At 31.1% G+C, this 25037-nt stretch overlaps 2 protein-coding genes and 4 non-coding genes across 8 annotated transcripts; 5 read left to right on the top strand and 1 right to left on the bottom strand.

Annotated features, from left to right (window-relative positions):
- Positions 1–694: 694 nt before the first annotated feature.
- LOC114373672 (vacuolar sorting protein 18-like) lies at positions 695–13135 on the bottom strand. 2 transcript variants are annotated; one of them, XM_028331185.1, is made up of 25 exons: positions 13011–13115; positions 12293–12590; positions 12040–12210; positions 11470–11682; positions 11216–11355; positions 10967–11062; positions 10632–10699; positions 10354–10455; positions 10004–10148; positions 9746–9889; positions 9537–9656; positions 9357–9413; positions 8748–8807; positions 8275–8382; positions 7308–7450; positions 5852–5930; positions 5700–5762; positions 5456–5586; positions 5157–5262; positions 4263–4451; positions 3542–3769; positions 3131–3286; positions 2598–2759; positions 1879–1995; positions 695–1142 (listed from the first exon to the last, which is right to left on the bottom strand). In XM_028331185.1, the coding sequence occupies exons 3-25, from the start codon at positions 12200–12202 to the stop codon at positions 960–962; spliced, it is 2973 nt and encodes a 990-aa protein (XP_028186986.1). In that variant the 5' UTR covers positions 12203–12210; positions 12293–12590; positions 13011–13115; the 3' UTR covers positions 695–959. The 2 variants fall into 2 exon arrangements, with proteins under 2 accessions (XP_028186986.1, XP_028186985.1); XM_028331184.1 differs by lacking the exon at positions 12293–12590 and having other exon boundaries at positions 13011–13135.
- Positions 13136–15408: 2273 nt separating this feature from the next.
- On the top strand, positions 15409–18187 carry LOC114373210 (pentatricopeptide repeat-containing protein At1g11900-like). 2 transcript variants are annotated; one of them, XM_028330730.1, is made up of 3 exons: positions 15409–15616; positions 16929–17092; positions 17204–18185. In XM_028330730.1, the coding sequence occupies exons 1-3, from the start codon at positions 15513–15515 to the stop codon at positions 17932–17934; spliced, it is 999 nt and encodes a 332-aa protein (XP_028186531.1). In that variant the 5' UTR covers positions 15409–15512; the 3' UTR covers positions 17935–18185. The 2 variants fall into 2 exon arrangements, with proteins under 2 accessions (XP_028186531.1, XP_028186530.1); XM_028330729.1 differs by having other exon boundaries at positions 16929–18187.
- Positions 18188–22743: 4556 nt separating this feature from the next.
- On the top strand, positions 22744–22883 carry LOC114377749. The gene has a single exon (XR_003659186.1). It is a non-coding gene; the product is annotated as a small nucleolar RNA snoR134 (small nucleolar RNA).
- A 249-nt stretch (positions 22884–23132) lies between these two features.
- LOC114377747 lies at positions 23133–23219 on the top strand. Its single transcript, XR_003659184.1, has one exon. It is a non-coding gene; the product is annotated as a small nucleolar RNA U36a (small nucleolar RNA).
- Positions 23220–23295: 76 nt separating this feature from the next.
- LOC114377721 lies at positions 23296–23389 on the top strand. Its single transcript, XR_003659160.1, has one exon. It is a non-coding gene; the product is annotated as a small nucleolar RNA Z223 (small nucleolar RNA).
- Positions 23390–23792: 403 nt separating this feature from the next.
- Positions 23793–23908, top strand: LOC114377724. Its single transcript, XR_003659163.1, has one exon. It is a non-coding gene; the product is annotated as a small nucleolar RNA Z278 (small nucleolar RNA).
- The last annotated feature ends 1129 nt before the right edge of the window (positions 23909–25037 follow it).

Raw genomic sequence — 25037 nt, 5'->3', positions numbered from 1 at the left:
TGGAATATGAAAAATTTATTATTAGCTTAATAGCTTTCCGAAAATCACAAGTTGAACCAAACAAAATTTGAGCATACATATGCTTCTAACCGAGTGAGAATCAGAAGTTGATTAGGCATTTTCCGCCTTGAGTTCATTCAGATCCATAATGGTAAGTTTTGCAAATCTGCTTCTAAGAGTCCATCATGAAAACAATTTTCTAAGTACAGCATATTTTGAGACATGATCCATAGTGGTAAATTTTAGCCAAAACTTTAGATTTTGCGAAGACTGTTCAAAACTTCAAATTTGGGCATCAATTAAAACAAGATTAATAATTTAATGATGATTGATCACTTGTTATTTGAATGCGAGGTGCTCTGGGTCTGACTTCCTTGTTTTATTAAGCACAACTTGGTAGAAAGAGAAAGTGAGTCCAAATCAAAGGGTGCTTTTGATCTTTTTCAATTAAAGTTGAAATTCTTTTTCCATAATTTTGCCTAATAAAAATTTGGGTTAAAGACTAACTGAGTTGAGATTCTAATTTAATTTAAGAATACGATGAAGGGCCTGTTTGTTTAAAATTAAAAAAAAATTATAAATAAGCATTTTTTTAGAAGTGTTTATTTAGTAAGCAGAAGTGATTTTCAAGAATTCAATAGATGAAATGAATAACACTATATAGCCAAGAAATTAAATGAACTTATAACAAACAAAAAAAAAAAAAGAACTTTCAAAACCTTATAGTAACAAAAATAGACAACCGTAATACAAGGTACAGGATTTGCAGTGTGTATTGGGGTGCAGCAATTTCCTTTGGCATAACAAAAAGGAAAGAGAAAGTACATTTAAAAAGAATATGGATTCAGACATTCACAACCAAACAACACATTGCAACTAGCAAGGAATTTGGACAATCAATCAATAGTCCTATACTGCATAGCAATGTTATTGACACAAGTATGCAAGCATATTACAACTCATGCAGATGCAGGTAACGAGATACTGTTTCTCTGGCTACCAGCGCTTGGTTTTATCTCCCATGATGATAGCACATGCTGCTCTTCCTCAGGATTGATGAAAGGCAAAGAAATCTCACGGATCATCAAGTCGCCACAAAATGGGCATTCACTAGCTATAGCATCATCCAGTTGTGATCGGAGCTGCCCATGATATTTTTTACATGAGTACATAAAGTTATTAGTTAAAGTCCATCAAAGTACAAGCATTTAACACCACAATGTTAAGTTCATCAAGATGCTAACACACAAAAGTAGCTTCTTTCATGCCAAATTAACTTAATAAATATAGATAAGCTTGTCTAAAGAGCAATTCCAGCAGCCAAGTACTCCCTTGTTACATTTTGTTTGGACTTGTTTATGGTTTTGGCACAGGAATTAAGAAATATAATGGTTGTTTTAAATTTCATAAAAACTCTAGTGCAATTTTTTAATATTCTGTCTTTCACATTAAAGATCTATAGGGTCTGGTTTGATAAACTTCTTCACTCCATAATAAATGTTTAAAGGATAAATTTCTTCTAGGAGAAAAAATTAGAAGAAAAAAAATGAAATAAGTTTTTCAATCGTTTTAATGTTTTATTGATATTGTAAAATGACAATCAAAATGGAACAAAAGAATTTACTAAAACGTCAAACAAAACAAGACGGAGGAGGGAGTACATATAAAAGGGAATTATTACATGATGCAGAATGCAAACAATAATGAATATTTAAAAATCATAAGTTGTCAATAATCACAGTCACAACCCATGGAAATAGTAATGGTATATCAAGAAAAGGAATTTGAAGCCTAAATTTCAATGCAAGAAAAATATAATATTGAGCAACAAATTTCTGCCGTCGCCTACTGATACATGAAAGAAAGTTATGGACAAACCTTGTCTATGGTCATGCTAGGAATGGACTCCTCTGGGGAAAGGGTACCATTGGATTCTCTCCTTGCTTCACTGCCCATCAAAGTAAGTTGCTTCTGCAGGTCCAGTATATACTCAGCCTGCAACATTTTCCCAATAGATTCAATCTGAATGACAATATTGGAGGTGATAAGAATATGCTGGTTGAGGACGGGACAACATTTTTTATGGCATGCAAACGAGGTTCTGACAATTATGACTACACTAGAGAATAAAATTAATGAATACAACCTCTTTAAGATATAAAACTTACAATATTGTCAATTTATGAGTTATGACCAATGTATTAACCCAAATTTGAGGGTCCAAACAGCATTTTTGTGCTCGATTACAATGTATTTGTGTCATTTTAATTAACTTAAGCAACAACTAAAGAAGTTAGGATATCATCTCTCAAAACTATCCAATTTTTTTAATATTATTTTTTTTGTGTGTTAAACAGCTAAAGATCAGATCATTGTGTCCTTTCAACTTTCTTACATTGGCATCTCACCCTCACATCAGTGTTCAACTCATCTGAAATAATGTGCAGTTCACTGGTATCTTTATTTTGAAGCAAACAACTTATTGGCTTTGATTATTATTATTGCAGATATTGCTGAAAACAATAAACTTTTAAGTAGCATAACGTGAAATAGTCACAATGAGATGACAAATATGAGAAAAAAGGTAGTATATTTACATGGGCCTCAACTGTACAGCGAGTCACATGAGCAATCAGGCATTCTGCATGGAAGGCATGTCCACACGGAAAGATATAAAAGGGTGCCATTTGCCCTACTAATGTATAGCCACGGCCCGTGCCGAATTCCCTGCCAGCAGTTAGAATTTTTCGCTGGCAAACCTAGGGAGTAAGATTCAAATCATTTCAAATGAGGGGATAAATTCAGCAAACTAAATCAGAAAAACAAAAGCATATCGATCTTAATATATATGGGGTACGGAACTACAAAAGTAAACAACTGTACAATTAAAAAACTACATGTAATCAAGTGATTGGGCACAAGTGGTTAATGTGTTGAAGTTAAGGTTTAATCGTTCGGATACTACCCGAGTTCGACCCTTGACGGAAACAATTCTTGACCAGGCTTTACTTACCTCCTGGCCAAACTTCGGATTAGTCAAGGTCCCTTTCCCCTGATGAACTAAAGGGTTAAGACCAAAAAAAGAATTGCAGGTGCAGTTTTGTCAAACATATATCAGGAAGGGCAATACCCCACACTCCTCATCTCGATCAATAATAGTGCATCTTTGAGCAAGTGCACTGATATCATTTCTGATGTTGTCAGCACCATGGGTTGCATCATTCATCTCTTCCTTCAGCTGTTCAATTTGCTTATTGTAATCCTCCAATGATGAGCAGATAGCCTCCTGCATAAATTTAGATATTCACCAATGGAAGTTTAAGAAAAACAATTGCAACTACCCAAAACATGTAGAGAAATGACTTCACATAAAAGATTCTTTAGTTAATATTCCAAAAAGAAGCCACTATATTATATGTAAATTTCAACAGATAATAATAAATAAATAAAAACAATTTAGCTTGTGAGTATCACTACATAAGATTATCAGAGTTGAAAATTGTCAATCAACATGGCAAAAACAAAGCAAAAATAACTGTACCTTGAAGTCGTCAATCAGGGCAAAATCTGGAAAGAATGGTAATATATCCTCAATCTTTAGCAGGCCATCAGTTTCTTTAAGAAATGCAATTGCCTTCCTTATGTTTTCCCTCTTAGTTCCTTTTTCTTGTTCAACAACATGCTTAGCAATCATGAGCCAGAGCTTCTTTCTCAAATCCTCATCATCTTCAACCTTATCAGCTTCGGCCATAGCAAGCTCTGAATCAATCTAATACAGAAAAGTTAGTTAGCATGAAAGGATCAATCTTAAAAAATGAAAAAAAAAATCCTTTAAAATATTTAAAGTGTTATTCTTATTTCATTGTTAGGATGTCAAATTATTTAAGATTTAAAAAACTTCTAACTGGATATGTTGTACTACTTTTTCAAAAACCTGGCTCTCAGAGAACTGTATATTCTACAAGACCACTAACTTATTCTAGCCACAGTGGAGAAAGGGATGAGAAGAGAAGAAAAATTCCCACTGGAAGGCACTTTTGGGCCTCATTTATGAAGTATTCCTTAAGACTTCTAATGCATAAAGAATAAAACAAGTGTTACAATTGGTTGCTCTTGCAACATCCCCATAAGATATGACTACAAGTGAAAAATATCACCAATGAAAAACATTTGTAAAGCAAGTATTTCTAATTAAGCTGCACCATTTTTTGTATTAAAGCAGTGGTAAAGTTGGAACACAACAATCATCATATTAGTCTCACCTGTAAGGCAAGAGCAACTGCTTCTTCATGCATTGACATCATACTGTATATATGAACACATGCACGCATTCGTTTTTCCTTGAGGCAAAGACGCAAGGCATATTTAGGATCATAGAAGAACTCAGGACCATTTTCTGGTCCTTTCCCAAATTTGCTTTGTAGGAAACGTAGAAGTGAACTATCATCTTCCTGAATAATAAAAATAACAGAACAAATACATAAATAGGCTCTATTGTCAACATCGGACAGATCCAGGAAGTCGTAAATTCCTTCAAATCTAGTCAAGAAATGAGACAACTTTAAGACTCAATCAAGCCTCAATCGATTTGTCAAGGAAAAGTCTGTCACACATTAGAATTTCCATAAAATATTTCCCTGAAGGCTCTTGTTCAATTTACATTTACAATTTAGATCCCAATCACCTGATGTCAGTTTTAATGAAAGACAACATACAATGAAGAATATGATCTTCATCTTCTCACAAGAGTGGAAAGAGTGGAAATACAGACAATTTGATTTGATCTTAGGAGATTCAAATATGCTTAAATTGCAGTACAAATCTGTCATTTCAGTTTTGATTAATGGCACTATACGGTAAGAGTAGCTTTTGTTTATGTATATGAGAAGTGAAAAAACAAGTAGATTGATGTTAAATAGTTTAAAGGTGTAAAATGCATAGCATGTTCTAAGCAGAGATAACCAATTCCTTATGAAAATTTCACAAGCATGGATGATTGATATAGCATCCATTTGTTCACATGCAGGCACGCATAACATATGTTCATCTATACATATATATGGATGATATCATAATACGATAGGAATGTGAAACACCCTTTATAATCAACACATCAGAAGTACATGGATCATGTATAACAAAGCAAGCCACACAACCTGCTTTGCATATAAAGAAAGTAGCAGGTTATGAACTCCAGGATCTTCATTATGTAATCGATGAACACAATATTCAAGATATTTAATGACTTCGTGTGTCTCATTCCTGCATGTGAAAACAGTTGATATTAATGAACTTAAAATTCCAAAACAGAATATCAATAAATTTAAGAAATCTGTCACAAGGGAAACACAGAGAAAACACGAAAAAACAATAAATAAATAATTAAATTGGTGAACACAATTCTGACTAAAGCATTTAACTGATTGAAAATGCAAATACAAATATGGAGGAGTACTTTGCATGTGGTTCACTTGAATAACGCATCATTGCAGGAATCAGTTTCCTTGGGTTCAGATTCTTTGTAGTCATCCACGATTCAACAGTTTCATATGCATCAAGGGCAACAAGGTCTGGAGCAAACTTATACTGCATAGGACAGTCAATATAGTCTATTACATGTTAATATTTCTCAAAAAAGATTGAGAGGCTACAGTCCGAAATAGATTATCACACCCCAAATCATAAAAGTTGAATCATACCTGAAGATCTATAGGCACAGAAGGTTTCTGAAGCACTTCCAATGCTTTTTTTGCTTCTCCTTGCTGGAAACAAAAAAAAAAACACAGAAAGTAAGAACAATGAAAAGGATATATAACCAAAATGGCATGGAACATAAGTGGAATCAGGGCACCTGAATGTAATGGTGAACTACAATCTCATAGTGCCCTTTTAAGCTAGCAAAATATACCAATTCTTCAACCCTTCCATAACTGTTGAAAATTGCAAAAAGCAAAATTATATAAGATTAATGGCTGTATGATATATTACTAGCTCTGGTCAAACTTATAAATCACAAGGAAATAAACCTCTAAGTAAATTGGAGTGCTACTTCTGTTTGGATTGATATGATAAACAATAATATTATGTTATTGTGCTAGGGACTTGGGTATTATGGGGTGCGTAAGTCCCACATCGAGTAGTATGGGATACTCAATGGAGTGCTTAAGTGGTTTGGTTCTCCCCCTTGACAACTAGTTTTAAGGGAGGGTTTTTTAAGTGTTTGGATGCTTATCAATAGGTATCAGAGTTGGTTGCCAATGGAGGGACTGATCAGAAAGACCGAGTGACACATCAATACATCAGAGTGAAGCCACTGGGACATTGACTCTCAGGAGCGGTGCTATGATAGAACTAGGGTATTATGGGGTCCCAAAGTCCCACATCGAGTAATATGGGATGCTCAATTCTCCCCCTCTTGACAACTATCTTATAAGGGAGGGTTCCTCAAGTGCTTGTGTGCTTATCATGTTGAAAGGCAAAATTAGTAAGTTCTACTCACAAATAAATAGCATTTGACAGCTTATATATATTGATGTAGTACAGAAGATCTAGACTTCATAAAAAGTTTTATGACCATGAGACAAATTTTCAATCCCAAGTAGATTTTACGATCTTATAAAAAGTTAATCACTGGTGTAAAATTAATTTTGATTTACATTGCTGACAATGGACTCTAGCCCGTACACATCATAATTCATAACAAGAAACTACATCTTTTTTTATTGTTCATTAAATGTAACACATTCTGCAAAATGAAACCAGTATGAGTGTACTTCCTGTGATTTCTCTTGTAAGTGTTCTTCTTCATTTTGTAATTCCCAGAAGTAATTAACTCCCTAAAAGAACCTGACTAACACATGTAATAGATGTGAAATTGAAAAGCTGCAATACCAGATCAAGGCAGAGGGATGGAGTCATCACCACTGAACCTAGATGGCTAATAATTCATATATTAATCCTGTCATCTTCAAACTTTGTAGACACAAAGGGTCTCCTCATTTTAGAAATCTAAAGTTTTCTCTTGAATAATTTATTATGATAACTAAATTCTAAAAATCTCAAAAAACTACAAAACTAATCAACACAAACAAACATGGATCGGGACCCTCCACTCTGCCCTCAAAGCACATCCTTTATTTCCTGCATTTTTTGTTGAATTTAACTGTAAAAGAAATAATATGTGCTTGATAGAATTTCATATACACAAGCTACCAGAACTTTATAAATAAAATTGAAGAAAACAGGTATGCACCAAGAATTATTGTCCAGCCAAAAAACATGCAGGCATATCAAGAATCAACTACTACCTTTCTAAAAGCTTCATTGTAGTCGTTTCATCCAATACATCCTTGCTGTCACTGAGAAAAGCACGAAACTCTTTAATAATTGATTGGTACTCTAAATTGCTATTATCTGATGCAGAGTCATCTTCCAAGAGCAGTCGATTTATCTAAAAGATCAAGATAGGAAACCCAAATTAATTTGCATGCAAAAAATATCTATAAACTCACAGGTTAAAGATTAAAGAATACAACTGAAGTAGTAATTTAATTGCCTAAAGCCATAAAAGAGTATCAGAAATTGCTCACAAGATCTACCCATCTTTTCAACAAAAAAACTAAAGCATAAATGAGTATCAAGATTATTGATTTACTGCCATGTGTTTGGTTGGATTAACGTTGTGAACACACGTATATTCATTTTTTCATGCTAAATCAATTTCAAAACGTGAAAGATATATATAGTAGTTGTGGGATGTGATATATTGTTGTACAACATGGAACCAAACAGCCACTAAGAATTGGCAACACAAATTGGTTATTTCACACAGAAGGTCGGGGTTTGTTGCTTTTCATACAAACAAGTTTATATTTAACTTCCACTACATACTTAAGCAGTTCAGAATGGTTTTTTTATCGCGCTTACTGATGAGATCATGGTTTTCTTATTCTTTGTTTGTTTCAGTATTTATCTTATGGCCTGAGGGAACTATCCCTGGCAGTTTCTGCTCTTCATTTCTGTAACTCAGTTATGATACTTTCAATTTTCATTGTTTTGTTTTCCTATCACTTACTCTTCATGCACCATGTATAAGTGAAACAATAAGGAGTTAGTGGTAAACATATGGAATTTCAGGACATATTATACAGAAATAAGCACCATTCTAGTTTAAATTTGGATAACTGTATAAGGTGTGTCATGCCATTGTTCATAGAAAATGAGATAAAGGAATAAAAATGGTAAATTTCCTTCCAAGTGTCAAGAATGTAGAACCTTATCCAGGTACAATTCAGTTGTCCAGGTGGATATCATTGTTATTTGACATTTGTCACTCTTTTCTAAATTATCAAGCTTCCGCAATAAGAAAGTTCTCAAAGCATCCTACAGAAAAGAAAGAAACCAGTGAATTTGTATAAGCATGAGTCAAAATGTCAAATCCAAGAATTTAAAAATTAAATTCAAGATAAGCCAATTCAAATCAGTTTGCATATGCCCACATAGGAAAGCAACAATTGTAAAGATTAAATGCACATAGGAAAATTCTATGATACAACATAAATTTACCATTTACCAAACTTATACACAAGTTTTAGATGCAAAAGAAGAATGAAATAGAGAAGAGTACAAGCAAAAAGATTTTCTTCTTGAAAAACAAAATTACAATATAAACTCTTCAAGAAATTCACTCATTGACAAACATTGCAGCCGTATAATTCTTATTTAAAGACCAGCAACATGAAGAGTACCTGTTCACCAGCACTAATGAACTTCAAAGTGACCTCTTCAAATGATAAAATATAATTGATCTGCAAATCAAATTCCTGTCAGATTTGTTTTTCTTTTGGATTATCAAAACAAACTCCTTTGACAGCATGATACGCACATTGATTCAGTAAAAAACAATCACAGTTATCACCAAATTATCAGAATTGAGCACAGTATATAAAGATGATGCTGTGAAAAAATTCTACACCTCCAAAGTTCAATTCATAAACAGAACTCATCTAAAATATTCAGTGGCCTATCTTCAGGGAGTGATGTTTCTTAAATGAAAAAGTCATGATAGTTTTACATACTGATCTCCCTGTTTGAAGAAGATTCATTGGGGAAAGATGTATAATGATATCTATACATTATGATTTGGGAAATTTTCAGTATAATTGGACCATGATTTGGTAGTGTTAAAAGTTTATAGGCATGAGAGTCCAGTCCACCACTAAATATGTATTAATCAAAATCACAAGGGGCAGCACAATTACTTTTAAGTAATCAAATGTCACAAAAGCAATGGAAGTTCCTGCATTAATAACATAAATTAAATACACCAAAATAGTGAACTTAAAAAGAGGATTTACTTTGGCATAGAAAGATGCAGCTCTAAAATAATCTTTAGAAGAAAATGCAGCTTCAGCCTGCACCACAAATTATTCAAATAAAACACCAAACTACAATCTTGTAGCAAATAAAAAGTACATGAATTTATGTTGCCAGACAAACTGTTTCTTGGGCGGCACAATAAAGCAAGTGAACAGTACCTGGACTAAATATACTTGGTCCCTTTGGAAAGGATCACGGCAATTTGCTAAAGCAGCAGTATATTCATTCATGTCAAGATATACTTTCCACATATCTCGGCCTTCATCATTGATAGACACCTACTAAATTATCAAATAAAGAAGCAGCAGCAATTACAACCAAGCCAGTTAGATCCAAAATTCAGAAACAGCATTCAAATAACACAAACCTGAAAGATAGAGTTTTGATCATAAGCATAAAACAAACCAGCCGTGGCATCACTACACAATCCTATAATACCCTTAGATGCTGAATCAGAAGTTTGATCAAACTGAAGTTCCTCAATGATCTTCTCACTAATTCTGTTTACAACCTACGAATGTTCAAATAATTTAGCTAGCATGGATAAAACTCTTTAAAATTTAGATTGTGCACGGCACATGCACTATGATGTAAACAAAACTATGATACATAAGTGCATACACACCTTGACCTTGTTCCCTAAAAGCAACAAGAAATGGAATTCAGACAAAGCCATTGAACTTGGTTTAACTACTTCAGCTCCTTCAGACAATTTGGAGTAGTCCAAAAGAGCCTTGTTCTCAATAAAATTTTCATTTCCACTTGAAGAGCTGTCAAAAGTGTGAGAAAGGTGAATATGTTCCTAAAAATTCAATATGGAAGGATTCACAAAACAACAATAAGAACCATTCATTAAGCACATATAGCATGTTTTGAAATGAGGTTTGCAGAATCATGACCCACATAGTGAACATGTTCTGAATCAATATGCATTATTGATGAAACAGACAACAAACTCAAGTAATTCTCTACTACCTTTGCTGCCCTCCAAAATTTAAGCCACCATGGTATATACCAGCTCCAGAAAGCCATGCAAAATGTACAGCTCTTCGTTGCTTAATGAAAAAATGCAACTCACTGGAAGATACCCAATAAAATGAAATCTTAGAAAGGATAAACCATATATAAACAACAAATGTGAAAGACTGTAAAAAATAAAGTAATTTTCAGCCTCTAGACCACTTACATTTTATGTTGAATGTTCCCATGATATAACAGTAATATTCTTATTTTAGAGAGAGCGAGCAACTTGCCTGTTTGGTATGTCACCAGGAAGTTCCATAAAATGTACTGTACGATCTAAATAACCTGAAAAAACAGTCTAAATTTGTATAACAATCAGTAAAAATTAAACTTTGGAATATAATGAAGGGTATAATGTAAAAGGATAGAGCTCTACATTAATCTTCAATAATGTGATAGAACAGGACATTGTATTTTAGAACATATAACAGTAATTACCTGTTAGTATATATGATATTACATTTTTTTTAATTCTGAAAATGGTAGTATGGATAGGTTACTCAAATATCAAAACATAAAGGAGAAAAAAAAACAAAAATATGGACATTTATATTATTTGACTTACTTCCAGTGTCCCAAAGCCAGTGAAAGAGTAAAGCCGAGTAGGAGTAACAGCCATCACATAATATCTAGTCCCATTTATCATGCTAGCTGTTTCCATCTGAACAAAATGGACAAGAACCAGAACAGAAATTGAATGCCTTATTCACATTTGAGACAAAAAAACAGACTCTAAATTTCTCAAAAATGGGATGAAACCATGGATATTATCTTGAAAAAATAACCTATAACAGTAAATATTAAAAAGATATACCTGCAAACCCATAAAAACTTCTGGAAGTTCTGTTAATTCAAAGAGAAACTTGATATACTTCTCTTTCTTGTCCTTCTCATCCACAGCCAACTCATGAAGTTGACCATTTTCTGTCCCAAGAATGACTTCCTTTGTGGAAACTGTATTTCAAAAGTTTATTCAAAACCTCAAGCAGAAAAGAATATGTGAAAGTCTTTGTTGAAAATAAATCAACAAGCAATGGGCATAAGTCAAGTAAGAGATCAACTAACTACCTTCAGTTATCTGTTGTTTGTTCCATGCAACAGCATTTACAACAAGACCTTTCAGCTTGCTTAAAATTCGTGGCTTGGTCCATTTGGCATGAGTATAGAAAGTTTCAGCTCCTCCAGGACCCACTACAGTGGCAATACAGTGACTCCCTCCAGGATCAACAAAAACCCTATGGATTGACTGGTCTCCGGGACGACCCACAGAGAGATCAATCTCTACACTCGAAACAGACAAAGAAGATATCAGACTCTCATCAATCCTATTGAAGAAGCAGGATATTGAAGCACAAGAAACAACTCCAAATCCCAGCATAAGCTCAAGTACACACCACTATCAAGTATCAAGAACCCTAAAACAAATCATTTAAACAGTGACCCTATTCTATATCTATGTTAAACTACAATTAAACCCCCAAATTTGACATTCAAAATGAAAAGGTTACTGAATTTGAAATACCCATATCAACTGGATGTCAAATGCCAATTCATTTCTACCATTTAAAAATCAATCGAAATTGGAAAGTGAGTATCCCAGGAATAGAAAGCTGAAAAATTATTTGAAACTTCACTCACCATTTGAATTGCCAACCCCAAAATCATGCCTGATGACCCATCCTTTGCTGGTTCCAATCACAATGACATCATTTCCAGCAGCCATGCAAGTGATAACTCCATGCCCTTTTGCAGCATATCGTTCAAGAAGGTCCACTGTGAATACCTGCCTCCCTTGATCCATCTATCAATCTTTTTTGTGAAGAAAAAATGGTCAATAACGGGCAATTAAGAAGATAAATAGAAGTATTTGAGTTTCGAAAAAGGAGCTCACTTGATTATTGAAAGAATGAAGTGTTTTTCACAAGGGAACTCGGGTTTGAATAATGGGAGCACACTAACACATGAGTTGTCCAAACAACAAATGTTCTTTCTATGCGATTTAAAACATTAATGGTTAATAGTGTGTTTGGTTCGGCGTTCAACCCACTTGATGTGCATCACCTCTGAAGCTAAAAAATACTAGCTTCTGCATTATTTTTCAAATTTGGACATGGATTTCTTACAAAACGTGTATCTTCGACTCGGAACCAAACACGCTATAACAGTCTTCAGATTTTCCCGATCTGATTCTGTTTTGCACAAAATTTCATATAATTTTTTTTATAATTATGAAAATGAAGACAACGTTTTTAAAAAAACACAACATTCAATGTTATTGAACTTGGTGTGGTGATCGACTGAGTTGGGATAATGGTAAAAAAAATTATAAGACAAGCTAACAAAATCCAAGATGTCCACACTCCAAATTTCAAATGATCATTACAGAAGCACTTGGTTCTAAACTCAGCTGTAAAAGCAAGAACTGAAATTAACTTCCGGACAACTTGGCACTCAGAAATCAATTCACTTTAAAAAAATTTTAAAAAAAAATAAAAACTGCAAAATTTTTAATCGGACCTGATGCTACAACCTTAAAAAAATCGAATGAAACCTTAATACATCCATTGTGAATGGGAAACAAAAAACAACTGAAAAAGGAAAAGGGTTACCGTTGGAAATACCACCACGTCTGTCTTTGTCTACGAATCAAAGAGCAGGAATTTCCGTTGGCGTTGGACGTGCTCTTCTTCTCCACACCCAATTTGCTGAAAAAATGGCACCTTTCGAGCTTTTTTATAAAGGGGCCTTTTTGTAAGAAACATAACTTTTGAGGTCTGTATTGTGAAACCGGTCACAGGGACTAAACAGCAGTATTCGTAAGATCAGGAACGGACCCTAACTTAGATGAAAAAGCCAAATCATAAAAAATAAAATTTATCTAGCAAATATAATATATAAATATAAAAAATGACTATATAATAATTAGAATTAATACAATATAATATCCAGATATTTTTTTTACCAAAACATAAAATTACTATTAATTTTATAACTTGAAGAGTCAAAAAATAAAAACTGATTTATAATAACTAAATTTTGATAAAATATAATATTTAAATAAAAAAATTCAAAAAAGAGATAAGATTACTATTGATTTTATAGTTAAAAAACATTCAATACCTAAAAACAATTATATAAAACCTAAAATTAATAATCCTATGGTTATATAGTTTACCTTTGATAACATATGATGAGTTTGTGCAAAAGACTTGTGTTTTGATTCTCGTAAAACAATAAATTTTAAATGTAATTAACCTCTAATTAATTATTAATTTTATAGTTAATCTAAAGGACTAAAGCATGTGAACTTAGGATACAGAAATACTAAATAAAAAACTAAAATTAAAAAATATAAATTTAGATCAAAAAAATCTTTTAAAAGATATAAAGTTACTATTGGTTATGTAATTTTAAATAGTTGGGATATAAACTAACTGTACATTAACTAAACTTTGATGAAATATAATATCTAAATAAAATTTTTCAAAAGAAGATAGAGGATTGTTGTTAATTTGATAGTTTTGAAAAAAAATTCAACAAATAAAAACAAATTATATAATAACATACACCAAAAAAAATATTTAATGAAAATATGATTTAATTAAAATTTTCATATATGGAAGATAGATTGTTTTTAAAATATTATTTTACATTTATTCTTTTCAACCAAGTTTCTGGAAAAAAAAATTTACATTAGTGACATAGATACTTTATTGAAATTTTTTTCCCATAAGTATTCTAAAAAATGAATTTTTAAGTGATAATTTGAAACTGATTTATTTTTCAGGTACAAGTGTAAAAAAAACTTATTTAAATCATATAAGTGGCGGACCTACATTGTTTTGAGAGTGTGCACTTGCACCCCTCATTTTTTAAAATTCAATAAATTTGTAAATAAAATTTTATATTTTTATATTTTATTTTATTTATATTTATATAATTGAACCCACTGATTTTATTTTTTATAATTTACACCTACTGATTTAGCATCTTGGATCCGCCACTATAATTAGTGTTTTGCGATCAATATACACATGTAACATGTTATGTATTCTTCCATTCTTCCTTGATTATTCTCTAAACCCAAAATATATATCTTACTATTTGTTCTCATTGGATTCTCTTTTAGCTCTTTATGAATATTAAATGTACACCTCATAACTCTTTAATTTCACCTTTAATATTATCTTATTAATCCAATTCAGTTGATTAACCATGATAAAATGATAGATGGGTTATTCTAAATTTAAAATAGTATTTTTTTATTCCTACCAATAAAAAATATCTTATTAATTAGATGTATTTCTTATTTTTAACGAGAAATGATCTTAAAAAAATAAATAAGACAAAGTTTAAGTCTATATAAAAGTAAATTATATATATGTTTATCAAATTATTTTAATTAATTTTCAATTTTTTGACAAGTTTATAAATATTTGATTAAATAAAAATATTTGAGAAACAATTTTTTCTTATTGACTTATAAGATTTGTTTTTAAACATAACAAATTTACTATTATTATTTTCATTTTTATTTTTCAATAAAATAATGAAATTGATCATTTATCATTACATCAAAAATTAAATTATTTATTTTGATAAAACTTGAAAGTGATGACATGATAATGAAGTGTCAATGACAAGAATAATAATATGACATTTTTGTCTTGTCACATCATAACGAAAGATAAATATTCTGTCATCTAATAAAATGAAACTAATTTTTTTTTCACATAATGAAAAAATATAAATATTAGATAACAATATGAAAACTACAAATATTTCAAATATAAAAATTTAATTAACCCTAAAAATATTTAGTCAATAATAATTTTTAGATTAGATTTCTTTAAAACAATATTAATCTATTTTTCATAGGCAAATTGGATGCTCCCTTAAAGATCCCAAGCTGCTTTATTTATTTATTTATTTATTGAATTTGATTCCACGCTGCTGCTATAATTAGGGGATTCTATAATTATATAAATATAATAAGTAATAATCTATTTGAACTAAGGAGAAAAAGAAATCAGGAGTTCCGCCCCTGCGTAACATGTTTTCGCACCCTATGGAATAAAGACATAAACTTGGTAATCTCAATTCATCTGCAAATGATGTTGGGAGGTGCAACAGCAAGGGGCGTTTCCCTGATTAAACTTCTTCCTCCGTTCCGCTTTCGCTTCAAACACTCCTCTGCTCTTTCAAAAACCATTTGGTAAACCCTTCTAAACCAATTTTTCAGCTTTTTTTATTTTTTTTCTTTATAATTCTCTTATTGCTTTGAATGATGATACTCTTCATTGTAGAAAGTAAAATTCCTATGGTGGCTGGCTCTCAGAACACCCACTCATGAGTCATGATTATCAGTATACTGTTGCCTTTGTAATTTGCTATGCTATAATAATTTTGGAGTGTAAGTTCAGTGATTCTTATTGTTATTATTATTACTGTTGTTGTTGTTGAAGTTCAAAGTTGTTCTATCAACCAAGGGGATCCAGCTCAATTGGTTGATTAGTGCGTGAGTTGTTGTAAACTATCCGGTACCTGTTATGAAGAAGTGACTAGTGTGAGGGCTGAGAAGCAATGAAAATGTTGTTTCATATGTTAAAGAATGCAAGAGGAGGACTCAAAACTGACTACACATTTTCACAAATAGATGAGGCTCCTCGTCTCTAAAATGCACATGTAAAGGTGTATTAATTTGATTTGTAGTGGGCTGAGATCACAATGTGTTTTAAATTAAGTCTAGGGTGGATACACCATTACTTGTGTGCTTCTAGAGACAAACCACTTTAGGAGAGTTGATTTCTCGTAAAGCTTATGCATGGACAATTTGAGTTTCCTCATATCTGTTTGCTCAGGGCAGCATCTTGCCCTTTTGTAGTGTAAGTGGTTTGGAGTTCAGCTAGATCAAACTGTGACACTTGAACAAATGAACTTTAGCTATATTTTTTTCCTTGTTGAAATTACTTGATCCAAGAAGATTGTCCCATCATCAAACTTGGCATTTTGCTTGAGTTTTTTTTTTTTTAATAGTTCCGTATAGATTTGCTTCTTTTTATTGAGCTTGACTTATCAAGTGCTAGTGTGTGATAGTCTCATTCTTAGATACGTGTTCTTTAAGATGACAGATATATACATGTCTGACATATATAAATGAATTTTGACATATAGCATATTTCAAGATGTTCTACTTATTTTAGTTTAGCTTTAGCACTTAAATAGTTGTCCAAATCCAGCTTACATTTATATGGTCTTATTACATTTTTCAATTATTGGGCATTTAGCAGCAAAATATAAGTAAATGTCTTTTGGATAAGCAGTTTTCAGTCACGTGGAGCTGTCTTGGATTATCATTGATTTAAACTTCTTTATTAAGAATTTACAGTTAATTAACTGAAAAAAAGTTTTTTGGTCTAAATGATGATGACTCTCATTACAATATTGAACTGTATCATTACCATCACATACAAATTCTTTGGAATCTGACTGTTTTTAACCAGTAAAAGTTCATTGGCACTTGGCAGTTTTCAGGTTTATTCGACAGAGGCATCTCCTGGCATAGAGAGAGTGACACATGAAGTCCTGAAAGAATTTCTTGCCACTGTTGAAAATGCACCAACATCCAATGCAAAAGTCTATTACGGATATATCGATAAGATATGCAAGGCTGGAAATCTTTCAGTTGCCAGTAAAATGCTAGAAATTTTAAATGATAAGAACATTGTTGTTACCCTTGATGTGTATAATCTCATATTAGTGGAGGCAAGTCAGAAGAATGACATTGACCTTTCTTGTCAAGTTTTCAGGAAATTATTGTTGTCTTGTGAATCCCCAAGTGCAACCTCATGCCTTAAGTTTGCCCAGGCTTTCTCAAAGGTAAATGATTGTGTGGAGCTACTCAGATTTCTTGAGGAAATATCCGAGATAACATGTTCAAGCACATCATCCTTCATCAACAAGATCATTTTTGCCTTTGCCAAATGTGGACAGAGAGATAAGTCCTTGGTGATATTTGATCATCTTAAAAGACAGGGGTATGGTCTGGACTTGGTCACATATAATATTGTTCTAGATATCTTGGGTCGCACAGGCCGTGTGGATGAAATGCTTGATGTGTTTGCATCCATAAAGGATACTGGTTTTGTCCCTGACACGGTTTCCTACAATACTCTAATAAATGGCTTGCGGAAGGCTGGAAGATTTGATATGTGCTTTGTTTATTTTAAGGAAATGACTGAGAAAGGGGTTGAACCAGATCTGCTTACATATACTGCAATAATTGAGATTTTTGGCCGATCAGGAAATGTTGAGGAATCATTGAAATGCTTTAGGGAGATGAAACTGAAGGGTGTTCTTCCTTCGATATATATCTATCGATCACTAATCCATAATTTAAATAAAACAGGGAAGGTTGAGTTGGCAACAGAACTTTTAGAGGAGTTGAATTCGTCATCAACTTGTCTAGCTGGTCCAGCAGATTTCAAGCAGAAAAGAAAGCAAAGAAAACCTTTAAAAGTTTTTAGTTTTTAGTTTCAGTTGTCTGAGCTATTCAAGTTCACAAGTTTACCTTGGTATGTCATTCTCTGCAATGTCTTTAGTTGGAACGAGATGGATCATCACGTGTGTATGACATGTTGTCATGTTGATGTTAGAGACATGCAAGGGAAGAATATAATGTCGAGGCATTCTTTGAATTTTATCATCAAATAGAGACGGATCAATTGAATAATTTTTGTCATGGAGTGTCTTGTGCGAAAAATACATATTTTGGTAATTATTCATCTTAATTGGCTCACTGGATTCATATCAAACAATGTTAAAATTCATTGTTGAAACCACCTACTTTTCAAATTTCACTTTGCTTATTTTTTAAAAAAATTATCATTTGGTCATCGTTGAACATGAGTATACTTTGGTTGTGAAAGTGAAATTTGGAAAATTAGATGACATGATTTTCTGTTAGAGTAATTACGTAGTAATTTTCTTTTCTATATTGGGTCCTTTTGTTACAGCTTAAAGAATCACTTCTTTTAGTATTCCTGGTATTTGTTTCAGTTTTTCAAACTAATCAGAAATTGAAAAGAATCTAAAATCTGGTTAAAATCAGAAGCTTTTTTTTTATAGCTTCTTACAAAATCAATTGCTTTTTTAAAAAATAAATATGATTGTAAAAAAATATAAATTAGATTCTGCTTTTTTAAAAATCCTTAAAAATAATCTAGTGATTATTTTATACTAGAATCAATTAGTTCTTAATATTAAGCAGACTAGTCCATCCTTGTGTTTCAAATGAGAAACAAGTGTGCATAATGTTTTTTATTCTAAATTTTCCACCTTCAATCTTTTCACCTACTGAACCAAGCACATCCTGCTTCTGCCAACACTTTTTCTGGTAATACTGATGCTCGCATGATTTAAGCATCTAGTATCAGAAAACTGAGGAGATTGGGTGCAAGTAACCCCTAATTGATGAGGTCAAACATTATAGAGCTCGAAGAAGAGGAGCGGAGTACCAACGAAGTAACATATTGTATTTGATTAGAATGATAAAAGATACAATTACAGTACCTAAGCATTCTATTTATAGAACACATTCCTAACAAACTAATTATTACTCTTAACATCTAGCATAAGATTCTCCTTGATCATCTTTTGGCCTCATTCACAAAACATAAGCTAGATATAAAATTTGGATATAACATTATATAGAAATAGTTATAAATTGTATATAGTTTTGTATATATAAAATTTAATTCATGTATAGAACTGCCTATACATATACTTCATTTCTAGAGTAATAATATTGATAGTGTCAAGATTTTCAAGTTTCAACCAGGCAATTGCAATATACCTAAGTACCTTGCCGGAAAATTACAACTGTGACAGAAGCATGTTCGTCCAACAGATGACAATCCTCAAACTGTCTCCAACGTTAGGAGGAGCAAAGAGATGTAACTTCAAAATATCACAATATTACATAATGGATAGTAGGTACAAGAAATAGATACATAGCAAACTCAAAATTTATAAATGTAATCTGATTCTGGGGACTTAAATACGACTAGAATCTCTCCCAAATATGAATCTTCTTGTCCAACCTGAAATGACTACCACCCTTGTGCGCCAGCTCACTTGTTTGCTGAGAGTAGAACAGAGATATCAAAGAAGACATTAGACACAAATATTAGAAGCAACTATGTGAACTTGATAGCATTGCTCATTATTCATTACTCATTCATTAATTACCTTGCATATATAGAATACCAAAGCCATTGAGTGCTGTGACCCATGGAAACCCAGTCTCCGCTCTCCAGGAAGTTCTGCGACTGCTTGCTCTCCCACCAAGGGAAGCAAATTACCCAAAATGCTTATACCTTTTATGATAATATGCAGCCAAAACTTCAGTCATTACTACTCATTAGATAGGGACAAAGCAAGAAAAAGGAACAAGATACCCTCATTCATTATTTTAAACATCATACTATTTTTAATATTCATGAACATTGATATTTAGTGTTACATCATGCACTCTACAAGTGATGCTCTAACCTTTTTTCTGGATTTCTTTTTTTACAAAATGTACTTTTAACTCAAAGGAAAGATAGCCCAAAATATTTTTAATCAAGTTTTGCTCAACTATCAGAAAACGTTATGCTCTGATTTGGCCAAATATTTATCCTTTTACAGTTGTTTAACAAAAAAACTAAAAACACGTCTTTTATTTAGCAATGAGAAATTTATTTTCTGGTGAATATTTAGCAATGGGTATGATGTGTGATAAAACATATAAGACAGGAAGGGAAGATAAATAGTTTTCACGAGGATGTGTGATAAAACATATTCTTAATTTTAGCAGTCTCCATAAAAGACACGAAAATTTACATTTTATGAAGAATATTATCTCATTTATATAACTAATATTATCATGTGACTAGGAACATGTTGGTCCATTTCCTACCTATTAGAAATAGAAAATATCTTGTGTATAACTTTCTAAGTCATCATTATTAAAGTAAACATTAGTGTGTTCCTTAGCACTGTCCTGATGGACAACTGTTCAGGGTCCATTTTAAGAGGGTACCAATTTTTTTTTTTTATTTAGTTTTTATAAATATTAAAATAAAAATTTTATAATGAAAAATCTCTAAAATTTTGGGGAAATGAGTTGAAAATTTATGATAATGTTGAACATACAAAGAATAGTATGATATTTTCATTATCATAAATTATATTACTTTTCTAAACTTGATATAGAAAAATCTCATTAGCCAATAAAAATATAAATTTACTTTTTTTTTTCTTTTCTAAACTTAATATAGAAAACATTTTCTGAACTTTTGATTTTTTTAAAAATACAAGACAAACATACTTTTTAATATTTTATTTTCTAAAATAAGAAACAAGACATCAAGACAAATTCACATTTCAAAATTTTCAATTCAAAATAAGAAAATAAAAGTAATCTATAACATAATATATAAATGAGATATCCTTTTTTGTGTATACATTTTGTTTGATATTTTTGTCCGTAAATTAATTAGGAAATTATTATCTATTATCTTTCTCTTCAACTGTTGCAACCTTTTAAAGTATGTGAATAACTACTTAAAGAATAGCAACACGTGAGCAATTAGAGGAGTGATTTCAAACTTTCTCACTACTTTCTTTAATTTTACTTTTATTCTAAAAAATTTGAAATGTATTTTTTTAAAAGAAATATAAAAATTATTTTTCAGACAATAAAATAAATATACAATAATTTTTTTCTCTTTAATTTATATATCATATAACATAATATGAATACAGATACAAGGACAATAAGTACGTGTTTCCCTTAGTTTTTATAAAATAAACCTGAAAAAAAATAATAACAAACATATTTGAATCCAAACTCACTTTGGAGGGACTTTTATTAAAAGGGGTAAATTTTTTTCAATTATTTTTATTTGGGGTGGATTTTAAATTATTGCGAGAAATAGAATAAATTTTGTGTTACGACTTATGATTTTAGTTTTTTTTTTTTTCAATTTCAAAGTTATATAGCTTTTTTTTAACTTAGTTTTTTAATTTACCAACTTTAAAGTTGTAAGTTTTTTTTTCACCATTTTAGGATTTTTTATTTGTATTTTCTTTTCTTTTGCTGTCAAAATTTTTTTAAATTGTAAATTATTTTATTTATTTAATTATTAAATAAATATTTTTAATTTTACTTGTTATCAGTTTTATTTAATATCTTGTATGTATTTTTATATGATTTTATTTAGTATGTTATGTATTTTATAATATTGTTTTATTTAAAATATTTTATATATTTTTTATTAAATATATTTTGTATATATAAAATTTAGATATTTTTTTAATAATGTTATTTAATTTGATTTATTTTGTAAATGAAATAAAAAAATTAACATAATGATATTTAATATATTTTTTTGAATATTTGTTTTATTTTAAATACTTAAATTTAAAAAACTAAAATTTTAAAATATTTTGTTATAAATATTAACTTATAATTTATGAAATAATATAATTTATTTTGTATAAAGGAATTTATTATTAACAACATCTAATAATTTAATAATAAAAGTAGTTATTAAATTAAAAATAACATAATACATTAATATAAAATGAAAATACAAATTAAAAATAATATAATATATTAATATAAAATAAAAAATACAAATTATATAAATCGTTTATTTGATTGTATAAACGGTTACTAAGATTATGTTAAAAAAATATGTAATTTTCATTTAAATATCTTAGATTTTTAAATTTACTTGTTTTAAAATTTTAATTTTTAAAATTTAAGTATTTTATATTAAATATACAAAGTATATTAAATAAAAAATTATTCAAAAAATATTTAAATATTTTAAATAAAACAATAATAAAAAATATATAACATATTAAATAAAATCATTTAAAAATTATATATAAGGTATTAAAAAAACTAATAATAAATAAATTTTAAAATATTTATTTAATAATTAAATATTTAAAATTATTTACAATTTTTAAAAAAAATTTGAAAACAAAAAAAAAACTTAGGACTTTAACATCTGTCTCATTAAATTTCCAGCAATAATTTAAAATCAATCCCAAATAAAAAATTAAAAATAAAAATAAAAATTAATTTACCCCCTTTGTAAAAGTCTCGACTTTGGAACGTTAGATAGAGTAAATTTTAGGGTTTTGGTGCGCCTATATATAAGCACGTAAAGATCAATCTCTCTATTGTGTGGTGTAGGGTTTGGCAGTGGCTGCTTCTGTTCTCAGTCATTACAACAGAACTAGCGATTTTAGGCTCAAAATTTTCCGTCTTTATTTGTTAATTCTCCGCACGATGTCTCCCGGGCTTCTCCGATTAATCCGTGACGTGAAAGCCCCAATACACGTGCCAAAATGGCGCAGTTGGTGTTGCAGATTAGCCCCAATTGTATCCACGGCTGATCTGTGTCAAAGCAACGGCGAAATTTCTTTTTTCTTTTTTTGAAATTTCTGTGTTTTCTTCGATTTTCTTTTTGGATTTCGCCTCACTACACCTTTAGCTTGTTTTCGAAATGTTGCCGTGAAAATGAAGCTAGTCATAGAGGCACAGACTGATGTCGGCGGTTTTTCACGTGGGGGTTTAACCTTTCAATGATTGTGCCTCTAAAAATGTCCGCCACATTAGGGTTTCAATTTTTAGCATTTTATTTTTTATTTTTTTTGTAACATTAAATTGTCGGCGATGATTCAATATCATCCGCGCTTCTGAGGTTTCACGATGAAGCATAACGGATCAAAATGGTTGAATTTCTTGATATGAGCCGTGTTTTTGATTTGTAAATACATGTGAAATTAATTTTGGTTGTACTTTTTTTTGTTTGTTTCAATTTTTGGTGTGATGGTTGGCTGTGAGGATAAATGTTTCAGCTTTAATGCCAGTTCTGCTTCTGAGAAATCGTGATTGATAGAGCTGTAATATATTCTGAGTCCGTATTTATGAAACTGCATCAAATATTTCTTTTCGAATGTTGTTCATGCGTGTATCTGTTTTTGAACTTTTGATATCAAATTGTATTAATTGCGTGCTTTGCGTTTTATCTTGATGGGATGGCTATTCTATAGGGTTACATGAAGTAAAAATGAGATTATACAAACTATGTAGAAAATGATTGGAGGAATTAAGAAGTATGTCAATTATCCTTAATTACATAATTAATTGCACCAATTATTTTCTAATAGTATTTATAATCGTTTGACTATTATATCCAAATAGTTTGTAGCTATTGTTATATTTCCTTTTTGCATCTTCATTCATTGGAAGTATTTGTGTTCCTAAAACGTGCTGCAGGTTCTAATTTTTGAGTTTGAATTGCCTGCTCCAAGTCAATTTGTTCTGAACCAATGATGTTACAATCCAACATGTGAGGGCTGTAGTTTAGCCAAGACCCTCTTTTGAGGGAGATCCTACTTAGTGTGGCTACATTTTCTATTACAACAAAGGTTGTTCTCAGGTTCCTTACAATTAGCTTTGCAGTGAGGAATGTATGTTATAACATTTGCTTTTATCGAGTTTATATGTGTTCCTGACACAATTGGATTGGGTACGTGTTCTTCTGCCGATGGATCCGAAGGGGGGCAATTGGGCCTGATGGTCTTCTTGTTTGGCATTCCTTGCCGACGTCTTGGATGTATGAGTCCTCGGCAGAGTGAAATCAGTGATATTTTATCTTTTTTTATACTAACCTTGTTGGACTTGGGATCTGTGGGTCTGTCACATCATGATTATGGGTAGAGTTATATTCCTCCTAATCATGTTTTACTTCTTTTAATTGAGTGATTTTTCTGAAGCAGCTTTAGTGGTAATAATCATGGTCGAAGGGTGGTCATTACTTGTCCATGTTGAATTGCTGAGATGTATTCTTCGAAACATATGGATATGTGATTGAAGGGTGTGTTTGGATTCTTGTTATGTATCTTACATATGGTCTCTTTGATTTTAGGCATAAGACATTTAGCATAAGGAATTGATTTTTAACAATTTTTGAACCATTGCTTTTGCTTCATATTTGTAAACTATTTTTCTGTGTTGATGCTTCTGCTGTCGATAAATAATGTGAATATTAATTTGTTGAAATGCAGTGATCTCAATCTGAAGTCACATATGCAGCATAATGAACTGACCTAATAAGTAACTCTGTGGACTACTATATTCCATGTTTTGGAAGGCATAAAGACTTGGATTAAATAATCTAAAAAACTTGAGCACAAGATTTTGTTCTGCATAACTATATTGTATCCTATAGTCTAAAGGGTTCGGATCTCATTAAAATGTGGACTTCCCATGTTTTTGAAGGCATAAGGACTTGGATTAAATGATCTAAAAAACATAAGCAAAATATTTTATCTAATTTACAAATGGTAATGTTACATATTGAATCCAAATATTGTTGTTAAATGACTTTAATTGCCTACATGAATATTGCATGTAGAATTTGTGGGTTTAAACAACCTCTGTCCAACTCCAAGTCTAGTTTAAGACTGTGGAACATTGCCCATAATTCAGCACGAGTAACTGAACATTTCCCCCAGGGAACCATAAAGCCAATCTTGAAAACTGCTTTATGATCCAAGGCTAGGACAGC

The sequence above is a fragment of the Glycine soja genome, chromosome 11 (genome assembly GCF_004193775.1).
Source record: "Glycine soja cultivar W05 chromosome 11, ASM419377v2, whole genome shotgun sequence".
NCBI classification, from domain to species: Eukaryota; Viridiplantae; Streptophyta; class Magnoliopsida; order Fabales; family Fabaceae; genus Glycine; species Glycine soja.
Note: the sequence above shows the minus strand (reverse complement) of the source record. Positions and strands in the feature narration are given on the sequence as shown.